Source organism: Caretta caretta, chromosome 4 (genome assembly GCF_965140235.1).
Source record: "Caretta caretta isolate rCarCar2 chromosome 4, rCarCar1.hap1, whole genome shotgun sequence".
Taxonomy (NCBI): Eukaryota; Metazoa; Chordata; order Testudines; family Cheloniidae; genus Caretta; species Caretta caretta.
In genome coordinates, this window is record NC_134209.1 from 95,444,241 (window position 1) to 95,463,989 (window position 19,749).

At 36.6% G+C, this 19,749-nt stretch overlaps 1 protein-coding gene across 3 annotated transcripts in view; it reads right to left on the bottom strand.

The window, feature by feature from the left end:
- The window catches only part of SLC7A2 (solute carrier family 7 member 2), a 116,560-nt gene that overhangs the window by 12,602 nt on the left and 84,209 nt on the right, over positions 1-19,749 (bottom strand). For 2 of the 3 annotated variants that reach the window (XM_048848146.2, XM_048848144.2), the window contains exons 4-8: positions 14,944-15,109; positions 14,184-14,320; positions 12,965-13,187; positions 10,434-10,573; positions 4,430-4,532 (exon numbers count right to left, since the gene is read on the bottom strand). In XM_048848146.2, the coding sequence (XP_048704103.2) occupies positions 4,430-4,532; positions 10,434-10,573; positions 12,965-13,187; positions 14,184-14,320; positions 14,944-15,109 (769 nt within the window). Of the gene's footprint in view, positions 1-4,429; positions 4,533-9,969; positions 10,107-10,433; positions 10,574-12,964; positions 13,188-14,183; positions 14,321-14,943; positions 15,110-19,749 lie in introns of all 3 variants that reach the window. The other variant, XM_048848147.2, reaches the window with a different exon arrangement.

Sequence of the window (19,749 nt, forward strand, 5' to 3'; positions counted from 1 at the left end):
TGTCTCCTAAGATTTTCTGAGAAAGTAATAAGCTAGAAGAGGCTTTTTGCTGATTTTTTAATTATACTGTGGGAGGCAGCTGTTTTTCAGCAAAATATTTATAATTTAAATAGAAAACACAACACAATACAAAAACCCTTCATGAGATAAAGGAAGGAGATGGAAGAGGATTTCTTGAAATACAGTAAGTCTTTTCAGTAAACTTTCACTGAGATGAGCATGAGGCAGTCTAGAGGAAAAACACTAAAAAACATGCTGCTTGAATAAGGCTGAGATTTAACACCAACTTTGGAAGGAATGTAATGTTTTTAAATACATGCAACCTTACTATGAAAGGGAGCATATTCTCCTGTGAATGATAAACTAAATGAATTTAAGTTACAGTAAATCCTCACTTAAAGTCATCCTGGTTAACATTGTTTCATTGTTTTGCTGATCAATTACGGAACATGCTCGTTTAAAGTTGTGCAATGCTCCCTTATAACATCGTTTGGCAGCCACCTGCTTTGTCCACTGTTGTGCAATGCTCCCTTATAACATCGTTTGGCAGCTGCCTGCTTTGTCCACTGCTTGCAGGAAGAGCAGCCCGTTGCAGCTTGCTGGTGGGGGCTTGGAACCAGGGTGGACCAGCAGCCCCCCTATGAGCTCCCTGCTCCCCTAAGTACCCTGTGCAGCAGCCACCCAGCAGGCTACCAATTGCCAGCAGTTCAGCTGTCCCTCTCCCCACTGCCATGTGCTGCTCCTGCCCTCTGCCTTTGACCTGCTCCTGGGAGCCTCCTACTTGCTGTGCACGGGAGGGAGAAAGAGGGGAGCTAATGTCAGTGTGTCCCCTCCCCCTGTTCCCCACTTATCCCTTCTCCATACAGAGCAGGGTGTGGACAGGACAGGGCTCAGGATGGAGAGACAGCAGCTGCTGTCTCAACTTCCTGATCTTTTTAAAGGCAATGTACTTAGAGTCAGGTCAGCATACTTAAAGGGGCAATGCGCACCTCTCTCTCTCCCCCCCACACAGGGTGTGTGTCTCTGTCTGCCATGCTGTCTCCCCTCCCTCCATTCGTGCTGCCTTGTAGAGTGTGAGGCTACATTAAGAACGAGTTAACCCTTGAGGGCTCAGCTGAATGCCAGTCATCATTTAGCAGTAAGGCATTCCCTGGGCAATATCCCACCCTCTTCCACCCTCTAACTTCACCACCTCAACCAAGCTTCATAATCATCATTGCTGTGTATAGTATTAAATTGTTTGTTTACAACTTATACTTTGTGTGCATATATATATATATATAATATAGTTTTTTGTCTGGTGACAAAAATTTCCCTGGAACCTAATCCCCTGCATTTACATTAATTCTTATGGGGAAATTGGATGCGCTTAACATCATTTTGCTTAAAGTCGCATTTTTCAGGAACATAACTACAACGTTAAGCGAGGAGTTACTGTACTATCGTCAGAACTACTGTTACATTTTTCAAAATTATCAGTTTGAGTTCCTGTGACTACTTAATTAGTTTTAACCTTCATTTATTGCCCCAACTACCAGCAATACACACAATTAACAAAACCTGTCTTATGTATTGCAGTACCAATATATCATTGTTATTGAGTTACCTTACATTAAAAATACCTTTAGATTAGCTGTAATTATAGACAAGTGTCACCTATTAGATCAGTGACTCTCAAGCTTTCCAGACTACTGTACCCCTTTCAGGAGTCTGATTTGCCTTGAGTACCCTCAAGTTTCACCTCACCTAAGAACTACTTGCTTACAAAATCAGAAAATATACAAAAAAGTGTCACAGTCACATTATTACTGAAAAATTGCTTCCTTTCTCATTTTTACCATATAATTATGAAATAAATCAGTTGGAATATAAATATTGTACTAGCATTTCAGTGTATAGTATATAGAGCAGTATAAACAAGTCACTGTCTGCATGAAATTTTAATTTGTACTAACATCACTAGTGCCTTCATGTAGCCTGTTGTAAAACTAGGCAAATATCTAGATGTGTACACCCTTGATTGAGAACCACTGTATTAGATCACAAAAGGAGCACCATTCTATAGCTTATAAGGATGCCTTGCCTTGAGCTATTTCTCTGACCTTGTCAAAGGCTTTCTGAAAGTCTAAGTACACTGTATCCTCTGTGTACTTAGAACATAAGAGGGGCCATACTGGGTCAGACCAATATCTATCCCAGTATCCTGTCTTCCAACAGTGGCCAATGCCAGGTGCCCCAGAGGGAATGAACAGAAGAGGTAATCATTAAGTGATCCATCCCCCGTCGCCCATTCTCAGCTTCCGGCAAACAGAGGCTATGGAGACCATCCCTGCCCATCCTGGCTAATAACCATTGATGGACCTGTCCTCCATGTATTTATCTAGTTCTTTTTTTAACCCTGTTACAGTAATGGCCTTCACAACATCCTCTGGCAAGAGTTCCACAGACTGACTGTGCACTGTGTGAAGAAATACTTCCTTTTGTTTGTTTTAAACCTGCTGCCAATTAATTTCATTTGGTGGCCCCTAGTTCTTGTGTTATGAGAAGGAGTAAACAACACTCCTTATTTACTTTCTACACAACAATCATGATTTTATAGACCTCTCTCATATCCCCCCTTAAACATCTCTTTTCCAAGCTGAAAAGTCTCAGTCTTTTTAATCTCTCCTCCTATGGAAGATATTCCATACCCCTAATAATTTTTGTTGCCCTTTTCCGAACCTTTTCCAATATATCTTTTTTGAGATGGGGCGATCACACGCAGTATTCAAGATGTGGGCGTACCATCGATTTATATAGAAGCAATATGATATTTTCTGTCTTATTATCTATCCCTTTCTTAATCATGCCCAATATTCTGTTCGTTTTTTTGACTGCCGCTGCACATTGAGTGTTTTCAGAGAACTATCCACAATGACTCCAAGATCTCTCTCTTGAGTGGTAACAACTAATTTAGACCCCATTATTTTATATGTATAGTTGGGATTATGTTTCCCAATGTGCATTAATCAACACTGAATTTCATCTGCCATTTTGTTGCCCAGTCACCCAGTTTTGTGTGATTCCTTGTAGTTCTTCACATTCTGCTTTGGACTTACAAAACTACTCAAGATAGTGATCATCTGCAAATTTTGCCACTTCACTGTTTACCTCCTTTTCCAGATCATTCATGAATATGTCGACTAGTACTGGTCCCAGTACAGACCCCTGGGGGACAAAACTATTTACCTCTCTCCATTCTGAAAACTGGTAAATTTGTTCCTACCCTTTGTTTCCTATCTTTTAACCTATTACCAATCCATGAGAGGATCTTCCCTCTTATCCCATGACAGCTTACTTTGCTTAAGAGCCTTTGGTGAGGGACCTTGTCAAAAACTTTCTGAAAATCTAAGTACACTATACCCACTGAATCCCCCTTGTCCACATGCTTGTTGACCCCCTCAAAGATTGGTGAGGCATGGTTTCCTTTTACAAAAACCATGTTGACTCTTCCCCAACAAATTATATTCATCTATGTGTCTGATAATTCTATTTTCTACTATAGTTTCAACCGGTTTGCCCAATATTGAAGTCAGGCTTACTAACCTGTAATTGCTTGGATCATCTCTGGAGCCCTTTTTAAAAATTGGTGTCATATTAGCTATCCTCCAGTCATTTGGTACAGAAGCTGATTTAAATGCTAGATTACAAACTACAGTTAGTAGTTCTGCAATTTCATATTTGAGTTCCATCAGAACTCTTGGGTGAATACCATCTGGTCCTGGTGACTTGTTACTCTTTAATTTATCAGTTGGTTCCAAAACCTCCTCTAATGACACCACAGATCTGTCCAGAATTTACTGATTCTGGATTGGGCAAATCCCAAGCATCTGTTTTCAGTCTCCTTATTTATTGATTCACCAGATGGAAACATACTAGAAGGTCAGGATTTGGCCCACAAAGCAAATTTATTAGAGTATTTATACTATTCACATATAGCTCCCACAATTTACTGTGCTTGCTGTATACAGTAGGAGATAAACTATAAATTATATTGTAAAATTAGAAATACGTTTCTAGCTTTGAATGTTTCAATGTTTTGACATGAGGTCCTTCTATACCATTTGGAGCTGAAGACCGTGTAATTTATCTTTCAGAAAGTAAAACCCTCTTAGATTTCAAATAAGGTTTTGGATTTGATCTATGCCCACACTGGCATTACACTGTGTCTATTCCTAGTGTATATCCAACTCTGAAGGGACACCACTCTGGTAATCATTAAATTAAGAAACCACACACAGATTAACATTTTACAAGAGTGAACCTAATTTTACAATATGTATGTACCTAGAATAAAAGTTATACAAACAAAAATGGTATTTTAAATGTATCCTGCATAGGACAAAATAAAATACAGCAGAACAAACAGGGGGGTGAGGGTGGAGCTCACCTGAGGATGAGAACACAGGCTGCTACAAGTGAGTAAGCAAGAAGTGTACCAATAGACATCATATCCACCAGAGCCTTTAGGTCAAAAAGAAATGCCATTATAGCTAAAAAAAGAAGAAAGAAATACAGAATATGTATGAAAGTTATATATTGAGAGTTAAGATTTTTAAGGCAGCTCAAGAGGCTATGTATGGAGTTTTTATGTAGTTGACTTACAAACAGTAATACAAATGAAACCATGGTAATGCATAAAAATGAATTTTCAAAGTAAAGACCCACATTTTTAAACTTGGTTGCCTGGAGTTAGACACCTACCTCTGTATGTAGGCATTGAAATAAAATTGGTCTCTTTGCAGTAACCCTGAGCACCCACAGCTCTCAGTGTGGTTGCTCAGCACTTCCTGAGAGTCACATTTATTTGTGTACCTAAACAGGGATTTAGATGCCTACTAACTTTAGGCAACCAAGTTCACAAATTTTGGCCTACTTTTTTGTTTTCAAATATAAGACACCCGGAGAACATCTAGGAAACACTAATGAAAACCTTTCAGCCAAAATTCTCTATATACCTGCTATGTGATTTTTAATATAGTTATTTTGGACATTTATTTAGTTGTATAGTACACTGTCATGTAAAAATGTCATTTTCAGCTATGAAAACTGATATGTAACATAATCCTATGTGAAAATATTTCTCACTTAAAAATATAACACGTTATTTTTATTAAGGTATTGTAGGAAATTTTGGAGAATATTAATTATCAAAGAGCCAGATCCTGCAAGCGTGCTGTGCATAGAACTCCTACTCAAATTCCACAGGCTGAGGGCTTGCACAGTCAGAGCCTGAAACCACAAGCTTACAGTGGGATCCAATCTACTGACATGCATGTGGATCCAAGACAGACTGGATCAGGACCTTAATCTATAACCGGTACATGTAATGTGTATGTACTAGGCCCTAATTCAGCAAACCACTTGGGAACCTGCTTAAATCCCATTAAGCACATCCTTAAATGCTTTGCTGAATTGGCGCCTATAGACAAGAGTAAGTCAAGTTAAATGTAAATTCAGGTTGAATAAAATCTTAGTATTTTTCAGGTGACTGCATGACTTTTTAATAAACAGCATTATTTTAAAAGTGGCTTATTTTACGCCTTCTCTGGCAAGGCAACTTCACTGTGACTTCCAATGTGTTTCTTGTTCTAGCCTTAGCCCCATCTAGATGGCATTGACTGTTTGCGTCCTCCTTCTCCTTTCCAGTTTGCTTGAAGCAGATCCTCAGAAACATCAGAGCTAACCAGATCCTTTTGTATGACATTCATCCATCTATTTTTGGGTCTTCTAATTCTCCTCTTACCCTCCACTTCTAAGTTTAACATCCTGTTTTCAATATATTCTTCCTATTATCTTTTTACATGCCCAAATCATCTACACCTTAGATTCTGTCAGCTGTTCTATAATTGATATCACCTTCAAATCTCTCCTAATTCATTTGTTCCAAATATGGTCCATCTTAATAACTCCAAGCATCCCTCTTAACATTTTCATTTCCCTTGTACTAAAAATCCTTCCTTCAACATCTCTTCCAGTGTCCAACATTCAGAGCCCTACAAAAATACAGGCCTAATTACCATCTTAAATATCTTACTTTTCAATTTGATAGGCTTCCTCCTATTGCAGATCATTCTGCTCAGTTCTCTCCAGGCCTTTCCTGTTCTGCTTATAAGTTCATCACTGAGTTCACCATTATCCTGTACTACCAAACCTAGGTACTTGAACTTCTGTACTTTTGGTAGTGGCTGGCCCTCCAGACTTTATAGATCCGTTGTCTTCCTGCAAGTTATCATTGAATGAACAGACCATATATTCTATTTCTGCTGATTTTCATGCCATTTCTTTTCAAGTATACATCTCTATCTCTCTAAATCTTCTTCCGCTTCCTCTTTGCTCCCTCCACAAGCACTTCATCATCTGCAAAAAGCATGCACCAGGGTGCCACTCTGGATGTTCTCAGTAAGTGCATTGAGCACCAACATGAACACAAAAGGGGCTTAGTCCAAGCCTTGATGTACTCCAACTCTTACTAGAAACTGTTCAGTTTCTCCAAGTGGCCTTCTGACTGCGATAATAGCACCCTTGTGCATGTCCTGGAGGAGTCTGATATAGTCTTCAGATATCGGTTTCATTCCCATACACCAGATGCCTTCTCTCAGAATGTGGTCATAAGCCTTCTCAAGACTGATGAATACTATGTGCAGGGTTTTCCTCTTTTCTCTATATTTTTACACCAGCAAAGATAGCATTCACTGTTTTATTGACTTGCCTGGCATCAATCCAAAGTGACGGTCACTGATCTTCACTTCTCGTCATATTCACAATAAATAAATTGTGTGTGTATATGATAATGCATGCATTATTTTTATATTACATATATGTATGTGCGTGTATATATATAAAAAGCATACACTCTCCCACCGTCTTGATTTTATATATATCACACACACACACGTCTTTTTGATCATGAAGAAAAACAGAAAAGATTAATTCCCCAAAATAAGACTGCAATATTACCAAAATCTGCTAGGCTAATAACTAATCCAGGAATACAATTTCCTTAATGATCATGGAAGCACCCTACATTCACTAGTCTTGTGAACAGGGAGGTTTGTACAAAAACTATGAAGCATTCTGTGAGAAGATTTCTCATATATTTCACTGCCTAGGGTGCTCAGAGACAGCACTGACAGGCAAAGCAGAGGGACAGCAGAACGTGCATATGTTCATAAACCAAAATAAAGGAATTCGATTTAATTTTCATCCTTCCAGTCTTAAAGTGTTCCTGTACATTACAAGTCAATTTTATCATACTCTAGCTAATTATAGCATATGATTATGATATTTAAAATATCACAGCTTTTTACTTCGTATTTTTTTTAATTATAGCATTATTTGTGATCAACAAGATGCGTGACTTTATGGCCAAAAAACTTTTCAGAAATAATCTGCTTTTGAAGGTTAGCCACATTAGTATTTATACAGTACATTTCAAATTTCTGAATACACTATTAGTGGCAAGACAAAAAATAGTACATCTTTAATATTGTTAGCACCAATGAATGTAGGACATATATTCATTTTGGCAAGGTAAGTAAATATATTTATGTGAGCATAAGCTTTCGTGAGCTACAGCTCACTTCATCTGATGAAGTGAGCTGTAGCTCACGAAAGCTTATGCGCAAATAAATTGGTTAGTCTCTAAGGTGCCACAAGTACTCCTTTTCTTTTTGCGAATACAGACTAACACGGCTGTTACTCTGAAATATATTTATATTATCCAATGCAATCTCCATATTTCCCTTTCCCTTATATATGAGAAGCTTATGCAGAGTTTAAAGGATATTGAGCTTTGAAGCACACAAAGCATCCAGAAAAAGACAATTTCACTTTAAACAGTGTTAAAACTACCAAATATATGCTTGGAGAAAAATACTATCAAAATGGACACAAGCTTATAATTATTGTATTTCAAAATTTATATATATATAGTTCCATCAGATTAATTTTTTTCCCTTAGTAGATATAAAAATTGCAAACAACTATAAATCTTTTATATAATCGATGCTTACTCAACTTCTAATTATTACCTATCAGAAGAGAAGTCAAACCTATCACAAAATAGTTGGAAACTTTGTTAATTCATTTTAGGTGCACATCCCATGTTGTTGCCATAAGTGCAAATACAATTCAGGGAGATATGCAGCACTACAAATCCAGGTAATACCTCTCATTAGCCTGCTGCCTTTGGTAAAATATGATTGGACTGTGAGCCAACCATTTTGCTGTCCGCAGAATTTCATTATCAGAATTATTATATAAGAAAAAGGACAAATACATATAATTATGTTTGGCCTCACCTGTAGTTTTGACTTGATAACATAGTAAAAGGTCAAAATCCAACCTTCTTAACACTGTTTAAAACTGTGAGACTATCCATGCTCAGATTTAGTAGGAATACCAGATTACTTTCATGCTGCATTCATCAGTTTTAACAGATCTAGTAAATTTAAGCCTACAAGTTACTAGATACACATTTTCTTAAAGAAAAAAGAAAAAAAAGTTACCTGCTGTATCAAAAAACTTTGTTCTGTTGGATAAACCACCTGCCCACACAATTACACCCCCCAAACTGGCTTTGAATTTGAAGTGAGCTGTAGCTCACAAAAGCTTATGCTCAAATAAAAGTGTTAGTCTCTAAGGCGCCACAAGTCCTCCTGTTCTTTTTACGGACTAAAACGGCTGCTCCTCTGAAACCTGCTCTTGTGCTGCTGCAACCAAGACTGCATATTTCCACTCATCAGTTTACCCAACTGGGAAAAACATTTTTCCTTCTCTTCTTCTGCGTCGGTTCATAATTCCACCAAAATGAAAAATCACTTTTGATACCAGATTTCCACATTTTTCCAAAATATAGCAGAAAAAGGAGCTGGTGCAACATGAAAGCAATCTGGAAAGTCAGATTAAGTGTCTCTTTATGAAGAGTAATTCTCCATTACAGATTTGTACTATGACATAAAAAAAAGACAAATTAAGGCCATTTTTTAGATTATGAACTATTTGGGGCATGACCAGGGCTTCCTTTATGTTTGTAAAGCTCTTCAAACAAAAGGGTCCTGACTATGGCTTGTAGATGCGACAGTATGATAAATAATAAATAAATGTTTTAGTCTTATCTGAATCTCTTGGTCTTTATCATCTGGAGCCAGCCTACCCTCACTTTTCCATGCAAAGCTGACATTACACTGAAATCAGTACGGTATAATTTGTGTTCCAGGTACATTAAGCAATACAAGAGATATGCATTTTGACAACAATGAAAGAGTTTAAAAAAGAAATAAATAAATCTCCACTTCGAAGTTTAGGAATTTGCACACTAAATGGTAACAGCTCCTGGAAATGTTGCTTTGATGCATTCTGTATGTGTGTACATAAACACATACATAATGATCCTAGTAAAATATCTGTACTAAAAATAGATTAGTGCCCTTTATGGGCAAAGAATGTGTAAAATTTCCTCTTTTTAAAAACCATTTTGTAGTTGCCATACTGAAGATCATTCATAATTTTATTTCTTTTTTTTACCCCATAACAAAAACACATTCCCCCCTAGTATTTCTAAACAATTAAATACATTATTCTTGAACTAAAATTTCCTATACCCAAACCTCACAACAGAGCATAGTCCAATGGCTGAGTTATAAAGACAGTTTTATTCCAGATGCCCCAAAGTAAATAACTTTTTGTCTGTAATGCAAAAGAAGCCAAACTTAGAAAGCACAAAAAGTTGCGAGTTCATTGACATCAAGGACATCACCGCCACCACGATTGCCATGATTTGGAATTCTTATGCCCTTCAATTAGTCAGCAATTTTATTCCCAACTTACATGCATGAGAAGTTAACAAGCAGTCCCTTCTTATAATCCATGCACGTGCATACAAGGTTCAAATCCCAGTTTGAAGAAACCTATGTTTTCAGAGCTTACCAGAGATGACCCCTGCTGTCAATGTGGCAGCAACTGGTGTCTGCCTCTTACTCACTTTGGCAAGAAACCTAAACAGTAAACCATCTCGTGCCATGGCAAACAGAATTCGGGGCAGAGGGAACATAGAGCCGAGAAGACTAGAACAGAAAAATTTAAAGTTCAAATACACATAATTAAAAGCATTGTAGTCTACTGGTAAAGTCAACTAAAACGGGAAGCTAGGAAAAGCTTATTTTCATGTTGTTTTGTTCTTTTGAACCTGTGCTTCCAAAGCACTTGAGATTACATAAATAAATAAATAAATAAAGTCTGTGGTAGGAAAATGGTTATTTTACCTTGAGACAATCATATTTTATGCTTTCAGTCAAAAGCAAACCAAAACTTGCCTGACAGTATTGGATTTCCACACACGCAATGCGTGAAGCAGTGCACCTTTCCCTACAATAATCAACTCTCAGTCTCACCTGCTACTGCACCCGATGACAAAGTAGCAATAACTGGAGTCTTCGTTTTGGAATTGATTTGAGCTAGACATTTGAAAAGCAACCCATCTTCCGCCATAGCATAGATTACACGTGGCATTGGGAAAATGGATCCAAGAAGACTGAGTAAAAAGCAAACACATGCAACATGGCAAAACACAATTCATGCAAGGTTATATCATAGAAAAGAGAAACAATGCTAATTAATGGCATGTTTCACTGAAAACAAAATTTATGATGGTAAAAATATTTATAGACCAAAGATACTACAGTTTGGACACAAATAAATTTATTTTGTTTCTGAAAACCACGAGAAGTTTTGTTCACAATTCTGTGGTAATGCAATTGCTCCATTGGAAACAGTAGTAAAATAGCTAAATAACTTTTGCCATCACTGTAGATCTTGGGATACTAGTGAACCAGGAGCATGGCCCTGGTTAACACTAGCTATGCAATTAAGCATTATTGTTCCTTGAAAGATTCTGTAAGTCAGCAACAGTGAATCACACAAGCAGTAACACCTCACACATTCTGCAGCTCCTTATGACAATGTTAATCAATAGTAACTCAAAGTAAGCGCCACACAGTTTACACTTAACCCTATTATTTCTTTCAATTAAAGCACCCATAGCCAAGCTAATTTATTATTCCTGGTTTTATTTAGGAACTGAAGGTAAACTATTTTAAACTGTTGATATTTGCAGAATTTGAAAAGCATTTTGAACTACAGATGACTCAAAGCTCCTTCTCTATTTAAAATATTTAAAATTTGTCAGGTTTCTTCCTTTCACATCAAAATTACCATACTAACAACCCCCCGCCCAAACAAACAAACAAAAAACCCACACAGTATAGCCTCTGTAACAGCCATATAACTTCTTAGCAAGCTGAAACTGAGGTTTTACTATACAGCCAGGTTGCCTTTCTTGCTACAGAGAACTGAATACATCACCTACATATATTTAGTGGGTGTGCAGCTTTTATGTTCCACAGAAGCTAAGCCACTTTAGCACTGCTTGTGAAAAGTAGCATTAAAATTAAATTCATGTGCAACACTACCAATCATTCATACTTTAACTGGTTTTGGTGCTGATTCAGGAAACCACTTACGTACCTACTTAAAGTTAGCATGTGCTTAAGTGCCCTTGCCCAATAAAGATGCTTTCGTGAATCAGGGCCAAGAAATCTGAACTTGAAGAATTAGTAATATTTCCATACTGGTATCACCAAAACCTCTACATATTTTTATTGTTGTGTCTGTGTAGAAGTTAATTATGCTTCTTGTCATCTTCAGACTGCATTCTGGTAAATAATGGAAATATATAAATACTGTAAAAATTTTAATCTCAAATGACATGGCCCAGGAATAGGTAAGCGTTCGGATCAAAGCAATACTCCCAACATATCAGCCTACAACACTGCCAAGTAAAGGAATTAAAAGTAAAAGGTTTTTTTAAAATTAAATTAATTTAAATTAATTTAAAAAATAATTTAATATTTCATTAAAGTAAGATATTACCTCTCTCAGAATAAACTCGGGTGTTAAAAACTTTAAAATACTTTGGAAGAAAAATTAGGAGATCAATAGTTATAATTTGGTAATCAATGGTTTTACTTTCTATGTAAAGTTTTCTTCTCCGTTGCTTTTTTCTTTGCTCTAGTTTCTATTTAAACATTTGCTTTTATATTTTATGGAAGACAAATATTATAAAAATCATAAAACTGCTAGAGTCCACTTCAGGCATTACTATAGAAAATTATAATCCCAAAACTAACTGTACAAACACAACTTAGTTTACATACACAGGCCTAAGATTCTTTTAGCTTGTCATTTAGAGCTCTTTCCTTTTTTATAATCTCCCACCCCAGAGTCTTTCACTTGATTATTTTCCACAATCATTATGCTTATCTTCTATACATGACTACTCATGGACTATCTCAGTGACATCAACAGTACTCCTTAAATAGGCAAGCCTGCTTCTTTTTTAGGCCAGCTGTTGAACTCATACATCTCCCACTTCTTGAGGCCATTTAAACCACTTTAGTAACATACATGAGCTCAGTTAGCAGAAAAGGAGATTATTAAGGCTGTTCCTAAATGTAAGTATGAAGACTACTCTATTCTAATAGGTTCTTATACCACGTTACATGTGGGCTATAATATATAGGAAGATGCATGTACTGTATATATTAATACATCTCACAATCTAGTCAACTCTTCCAACTAAAATAATATATTTGGTCACACTTTATATTAAGATTACATTTAAAGTTTGCCAATGCTTAATTATTGATAGATGTTTTCATCAATTGTTACAGAGTCCAACAGGTTGTTTACAATTATGACTTACAATCACTTACTACTCATGTAGTAACATGCTTATAATATTTATTAAATGTTAAACCTTAAGAAAATGTACCCTCAATATAAAAAGTGTGACCATACATTGAAATATATTGTATTTTTCAATTATCTTATTTCCCAATAAAATTAGTAGTTTTTTCTTCTTTACCTTGTAGACAAAGCACAGAGTGATCCCACTGCTACAACATACTTTGCAGGACCCCATCCAACATATTCAAAGGCTACAGGAAGAGGACTTTTCTCATCTAGAAGATAGTATGGCATCATAAGAGTCAAAGCTGCCGAAACACCAAAATAGGCCATAAAACAGACAAGCAGGGAAGTCACAATTCCAATGGGTATAGCTTTCTGAGGATTCCTGACTTCTTCCCCTAAGGAGGAAAAACAAACATTCTTACTCATCTAGGAAAATGTTTGCATCTTCTACTTTAATGTGCATTAACACACAGAAAAAGGTAAGTTTTGCAGTCTAAATATTAAGAATAATAGCTTTAATATTCCATATAGAGTAAAATCAATGATACAGTATGTAACCCAGGACTTTGTGGCCAGACATAGCACAAAAAATTAAGTTAAGCAAAATGACATTATATACGGAATTGTATCTATCTATCTATCTATAATTGCATCTATGTCATATATATAAATAACATTTATATTTTACTTTAGAGAGGCCAAAATCTATAATTTTCCACTTATCAATACAATTAGTCTTTGGAAAGTTGCTCTGAAATGTCCCTAGCCTCTGTTTGCTAGAAGCTGGGAATGGGCAACAGGAGATGGATCACTTGATGATTACCTGTTCTGTTCATGGCGAGATGGACCATTGGTCTGACACAGTATGGCTGTTCTTATGTTCTCTGCGAACTGCCTGTACCCTACCTTCCCCGAGGATAAGTAAGTTGTTGATCTTTTACTGTGTTGAGCTTCATAAGTATTAATTGCACATTAGTCTAAAAGAAGTTCTAAGGAATATGTGGCCTCTGAGTTTGTTTTTTCTAAAGCTACAATGAAGAATGTTTAAAAAAAAAAAGGCAAGATGCCTGCCATATGGGCTTAGCAGAAAGAGCTTGTGCTGATCAGTTCCCACATTCTGCCATTGCCATTGTAGCTAACTGCAGGCAAAGAGAAATTTATTCACACTGTAATTTTGTTTTTCTGTGGAATGAGAAAGCCACATTCAGGAGTGATCTCAGTCTCTTTCTAGATATGGTGATAGAGTTTAAGAGCAGAGATAGACAGACCGATACAGAGGCAGACAGGGAAGAAGACTAGGATATATATAATTACACAGTTTGACCACTAACTGTTTACTTCAAATATATATATATAGAGAGAGAGAGAGAGAGAGAAAAACCCCATCTTACCAGTTGTTGCAATGCAATCAAATCCCACAAAGGCATAAAAACATGTTGCAGCACCAGCCAATGTTCCTGTAAAACCATATGGCATAAAACCACCGGCCCCAAACATGCTTGTCACGTTCTTATAGGAAGAATAATTTCTATAGAAAATTGAAATACAACAGAAAAAAGGCATTTTTAATTTGCGACAGAAGAAATCTAATAGTTTTTTATCACCAGTAACTCTACATGAACACTTTTAAAATGCAGAGTAGTCTCAAGATAAGGATCTTTTTACAAAGCTCTCAGTACAAAATACCTTTGTATGATGTTTGAGATAAAGATCTTCTATCACCAAAAATTCATTAACAACAGAAAAAACTGGATTATCAAATAAACACTACAAATCCTGGTCCTGCTCTCATTGGAACTAATGGCAAAACACCCACTGACTTTAATGGCACAGGATCAGGTCCAATATCTTGTTGTTAATCACATCCCGTACTGCAGTTAAATAGCTATCTTTAGAAATATACACTGATAGCTTCCCAGGTGGCTAAGCCTGAGATTACTAAAAGGCAAAAAAGTAATTAGTATAAAATTTAATTCTGTTTCAGGACACAAGTCTACATTTCCCAACAAAACAGTAAATCTAAACCTGTTGCTACAATGCATAGGCTACCAGAGATGCATGTACACCAGGAGCTGTCATCAGAGGCTGCTTAAAGTAGGAACAAGAAAAATGGAAGAAAATTGACAGATGAAAAGGAAAAAAAACAATTACCCTGTCTGTGCTGTGAGGTTTATGAGAGATTCTTCACTTATTTTCCAGTTGTCAGCTTCTCCTTTCACAAAACCAGAAATCATAACAAAGAGGAGAACCAAGATGTTAACAGCAGTGAAGATCTTATTCACCCATGCAGATTCTTTTACTCCAAAAGACAGAAGACCTATGAAATACAAGAGGGGATTTTAAAGAATTAACATCTCCTTTAGGAAGTAAAATAGCATCTTTAACAATGTATACATGCTAACGTTACTAATTTAAGTATTTAGTTAATGATACTAGATCTATAGCTTTTAGGTGTTAGTACTAGGTTAATGAGCACTTCAATACTATGATAGACACTGTATAAAAACTGTAAAATGGAGACTATTTTTAATCCTCTCTCTCTCCAAAGGCTGATGACTGTCTTCTTGACTGACATTAATTCCATTTCTAATCCAGCAGGCAAAAAATATATATGGGAAGTGTAGCTTACTTCGTTCCTGTGCCCCCAGTCCATACTTCTATTTGGGATAAAGGAACTTCTAGGCTTAATAAAACTAACATAAACATTAGTAAACTCCTGAATTCAAAAATGCACATTCATGACTAAACTCCTGAAATGATCAGACAGTCTATTAAAAATTACATTTGCTTTTACACACACACACACACACACACACGAAACACACTTATCAGATTTAATTCTTCTTCCATGAAAGTGTAGGATATAGTCTTGCTAGCATGTGTGTGAGTTAGCAAAAAAGAGAGGCATTCTCTCTGTCCGTAATTATTTGAATTCTCTGTCTACAGTACACATGGTTCAGGAACTGGCACCATGCTGACTTTTAGATTCTCATGTAGAATAGTAAAAAAAAATTAAATTTAGAATTTTTGATTTAAAAAAGTCAAACGTTTTAAATGCATGTTTTTTCTTCCATGTTTTGACCAGTTCTAATCTAATGTTATCAATGCACATCCCAGAGCTGTCCCTAATTCCTAGAATAATGGGGCCATCCAGTAGGTGAGTGGTTTTCAACCTTTTTTTCATTTGTGGACCCCTAAAACATTTTGAATGGAGGTGCGGACTCCTTTGGAAATCTTAGACATAGTCTGCAGACCCCCAGGTATCCATGGGCCACAGGCTGAAAACTACTGATACAGATTATTAAAATAATTAAAGGACAAGCATCTATTTAGCTCCTAAACAACTTTGATTTAGAGAGTTTCTTGATCTTTTGTATTCTTGTGCAAATCAGGATATAAAATAAATGTATTTCTACATAGCAGACTACTTTATTTGCACAATCTGAACATTTTCCAAGGGAGACCCTGCTGTGAAGTTAGACGGGAGACAGTTGAAGCCTGGTCTGTAGTTTAGCAGAATACAAGATGACAAATTGGGATGGGGAAACATGAAATACAGTAGAAAAATCTCACACCATTTCTCTGTGAAAAAAAGTATTTCCAATAATGCCACACCTATATGCTTCCCCTCATTATTTAGAGATTAATTCTGAAAATTTTAAGCCTATCAAGATAATGTCTAAATAAAATTTCTGATTCTGTTAATGCAACATAAGACACATTCTCAGAAACTATGGAACTATCATAAGAGCTACTCAAGTTTTCTTTGTTGGTGGTATTTTTATTGGCAGAAGAAGTAAATTGTTTTGTAGACCTTTAAATCTCCCTCTTACCCCAACCCTCCTAGAAAGGAGTTTCTCAATGGACCTAAAATGATATGAAATCCAGCATGCAAAATGTCTTAAAAATGAATCTCCATCTGTAGAAAGAAAACATGAAGGAACAGGTTTCCATGGACTATTCATTTGGACAATAAAAATAAAAATGTGTGAGTGGGGATCTTCACAAACTTCTCCTGCTCCCACTGAAGGCCATTCTCACCAATAGGAGACCTGGGCAATTGTCTAGTGTGCTATAAAGTAGAGTGTGATATTCTCCATGAAACACCTGTCACTTTGACACTCCCAGTGCTGTAGCTTTGCTTAGCACTGAAACCAGTGCGCTGTGTCTGGCACTACCCGAACTGCAGGACACCCCCGATTCGACTCTTCCTCCTCCTCTCTCACTGGCAGAGATCTGCAAAGTTATTTTATGGCTGGTTCAGCTGTACTGGGGAAAGTGACTTGAGGGCAGAAGAGGAAACGAATGGAGAGGGAAAGGGAAGGAGAGAAGTGATGTCTTAAACAAGGAGAATGACAACAGGGTTTGGAAGAACAGAAAACACAGAGAGAGAACACAAATGAAAAGGGGACTAGACAGAAAGAAAAACAATGGTCTGGCAGCTACTACCTAAATTTAAGAAGCAATGCTTTCTGATTGATTGACAACAACTGGGGAGGCCCACTTCAGATAAAGAATGGTAAGACAACAGAAGAAAATATAGATAAGTGGAAAAATTAAAAAAATAAAACAAAAAATCCAGGCATCATTCTTTTCATCTTTGAAACTCTCTCAAATTAAAGACTTTTCCAGAATTTGTCTTTCTCTGCAGCAGATGGCCATCATCCAAGTTAGGATTATTATTGCTACTAATTAAGTTTCTTCTCTTTCCATTTCTCAAACGCTCTTGTCTTCCCCATTTCAGGCTCAATCAGTTGTACTGATTGATTTCCACTGCACTCCCTAAGATGCTAAAATGACCAATTAAAAAAAAATGGATTCTAGAAATTTTTCCCTACCAGAGCCATCAAATCTGGGACAGCCAACTGCCAGCAGCTGGAACTGTACATGTATTAAAAGGGAGCCCAAATTTCTTGTCTTTTTGAGAGTTTTTTGACCACAAGACAGCCCTGATTCTCACTACTAAGGTTCACTAGATGAACAATTCCTAGAAGATGGAAGGAAGGAGGAAGCTATCCAATACTGTCACAAACTGTGTAAACATAAAATTGGTATTCTCGACATTTTTAGCTCTTACAAACAATGTGATTTTGCTTTTTCCTGTTACTCTGGATAATAAAAAGGCAGATAATATTTTATCTACCAGGGTTAAAGGTCTGGAATTATTACTCCAGACTTCTCGTTAGATTTTTTTTTAATATGGTTGTCTTTTTTTCCCCCTCCCTCTTCCCCTGCCCCTTCTTCTTCATCATCTTCTTCCTCTTCCAGGACCCAAACTGTAATCTTTCCTCCAGGCCATACTCCTTTGGCAATGTCTTAGTAAGAGAATAAAAACTGAACTGTAAATGCAACTGTCTGATTTCCATTCCGTAGAGCAGCAGCCAGGATGGCTAGTGTCTGCTCAGAAGGGAAAAGTAGCCCTTTTGCTAGTGGCCACAGAGTACTGCCTAAGCATTCTCTAGCAGTTCTCTTCTCAGCAGCAGCATGCATGTCTTTTGAACCAATTCAATCACCCGAATATAACATAGCTCAAAAGAATGAAATCTGATAGGGGGATTTTGAGCATGCTAAGTGGGCTTCAGTGTCTAAATGAAGTTCTTGGCTATTCCCTAACAGAAATTCAACTGGAAAAGAATTTTCATGAGACTGTACCAATTGTAACAACTAATTTGAAACAAAAAGAGATGCATATAATTTTAAAAATAGGTTATTAGCTTGTTAAATCTACAGAAATTCACTGTACACAACTGGCAACAAGAGGTACCGGTAGTTGAGTGGGAAGAAATAACCTTATGATTTAGTGTTCTGTAAATACTCATCTTTATTTATTTCCTCAGCTTCATTGTCAGACCAAACCTCTGTTTTCTTCCTAATGACCAAATTTCATTTTAAATTTGCAAAGAAAATTACTCCTATAAAATGTATATACAAAGAAAAGGGGGAATTTCTTAGGGCCAGGTGATCTAAATAGTAAATGTGCCAATAAATGGCTAAATGACACTTAATGATATTCAGACAATGATTGTCATCCTATTACCTCCATTGCAGTCTGACTCCATAATGCTGCAATTCCAATAACTGCTGATAATGTTAGTAATTCACAATCAAAGAAAAAACATTTACAAGACTCATAGGATTGTGCACTCAAAATTATTGCTGCTTGAAAATTAGTCCCAATTAGTTTCCAAAGTGAAACTATCCTTTTCTCAGGGCTCTGATTCATTTTTTGCTGCTTGCTTATGGCAGAGGCAAATATGCTGCTGTTCACTTTTGTCAACAACCTCACAAACTTCTGGGTAAAATTTCCAAAAATACTTAACTGATTTAGGAGACAAAGCTCAGTGAGACTTAAGCTTCTAAGTGCCTAAGTCTCTGTTGAAAACAGGACGTAGGCACTTTTGAAAATGTTATCTTCTGCCATCTTTTATTAAAAGTAAATAATGAATAAAACAGAGCGCATTAATGCATCAAAAATGCATGTTTACCCACATAAGCAAAATCCTGACATTACTGTAACCTTTATCCTCTCTTCCCTCTACATTATTCTTATTTTTTTAGGCCTGGTCTACATGAGAAAGTTTCACCAGTCATGCCACCCTGTGCAGACACTCTTATTCTAGTCTGAGAATAAAAGTGTCCTCACTGGGGATTATAGCAATTTTATAACTTTATAACCAATTTATAGTCTAACTTTCCTGTGGAGACAAGCTCTTAGTTGATTGGTTGGGTCAGGTATCTATTTCGACTGGTAACTCTTCAGGGCATGGGCTGAGTCATCTATCTATCAAGTATCTAGCATTCTTTTGATGCAAATAAATAATAACAAATACTACCATTCTAAATATGCATACTGTTTCATATTCTGCATCACCAAAACATGAGTGACTTTTACTTATGCAGAACAGCCACTCTGAATGTAAAAACTAGCCGTGTTTATTTTCATTTCTGAGGGAACCA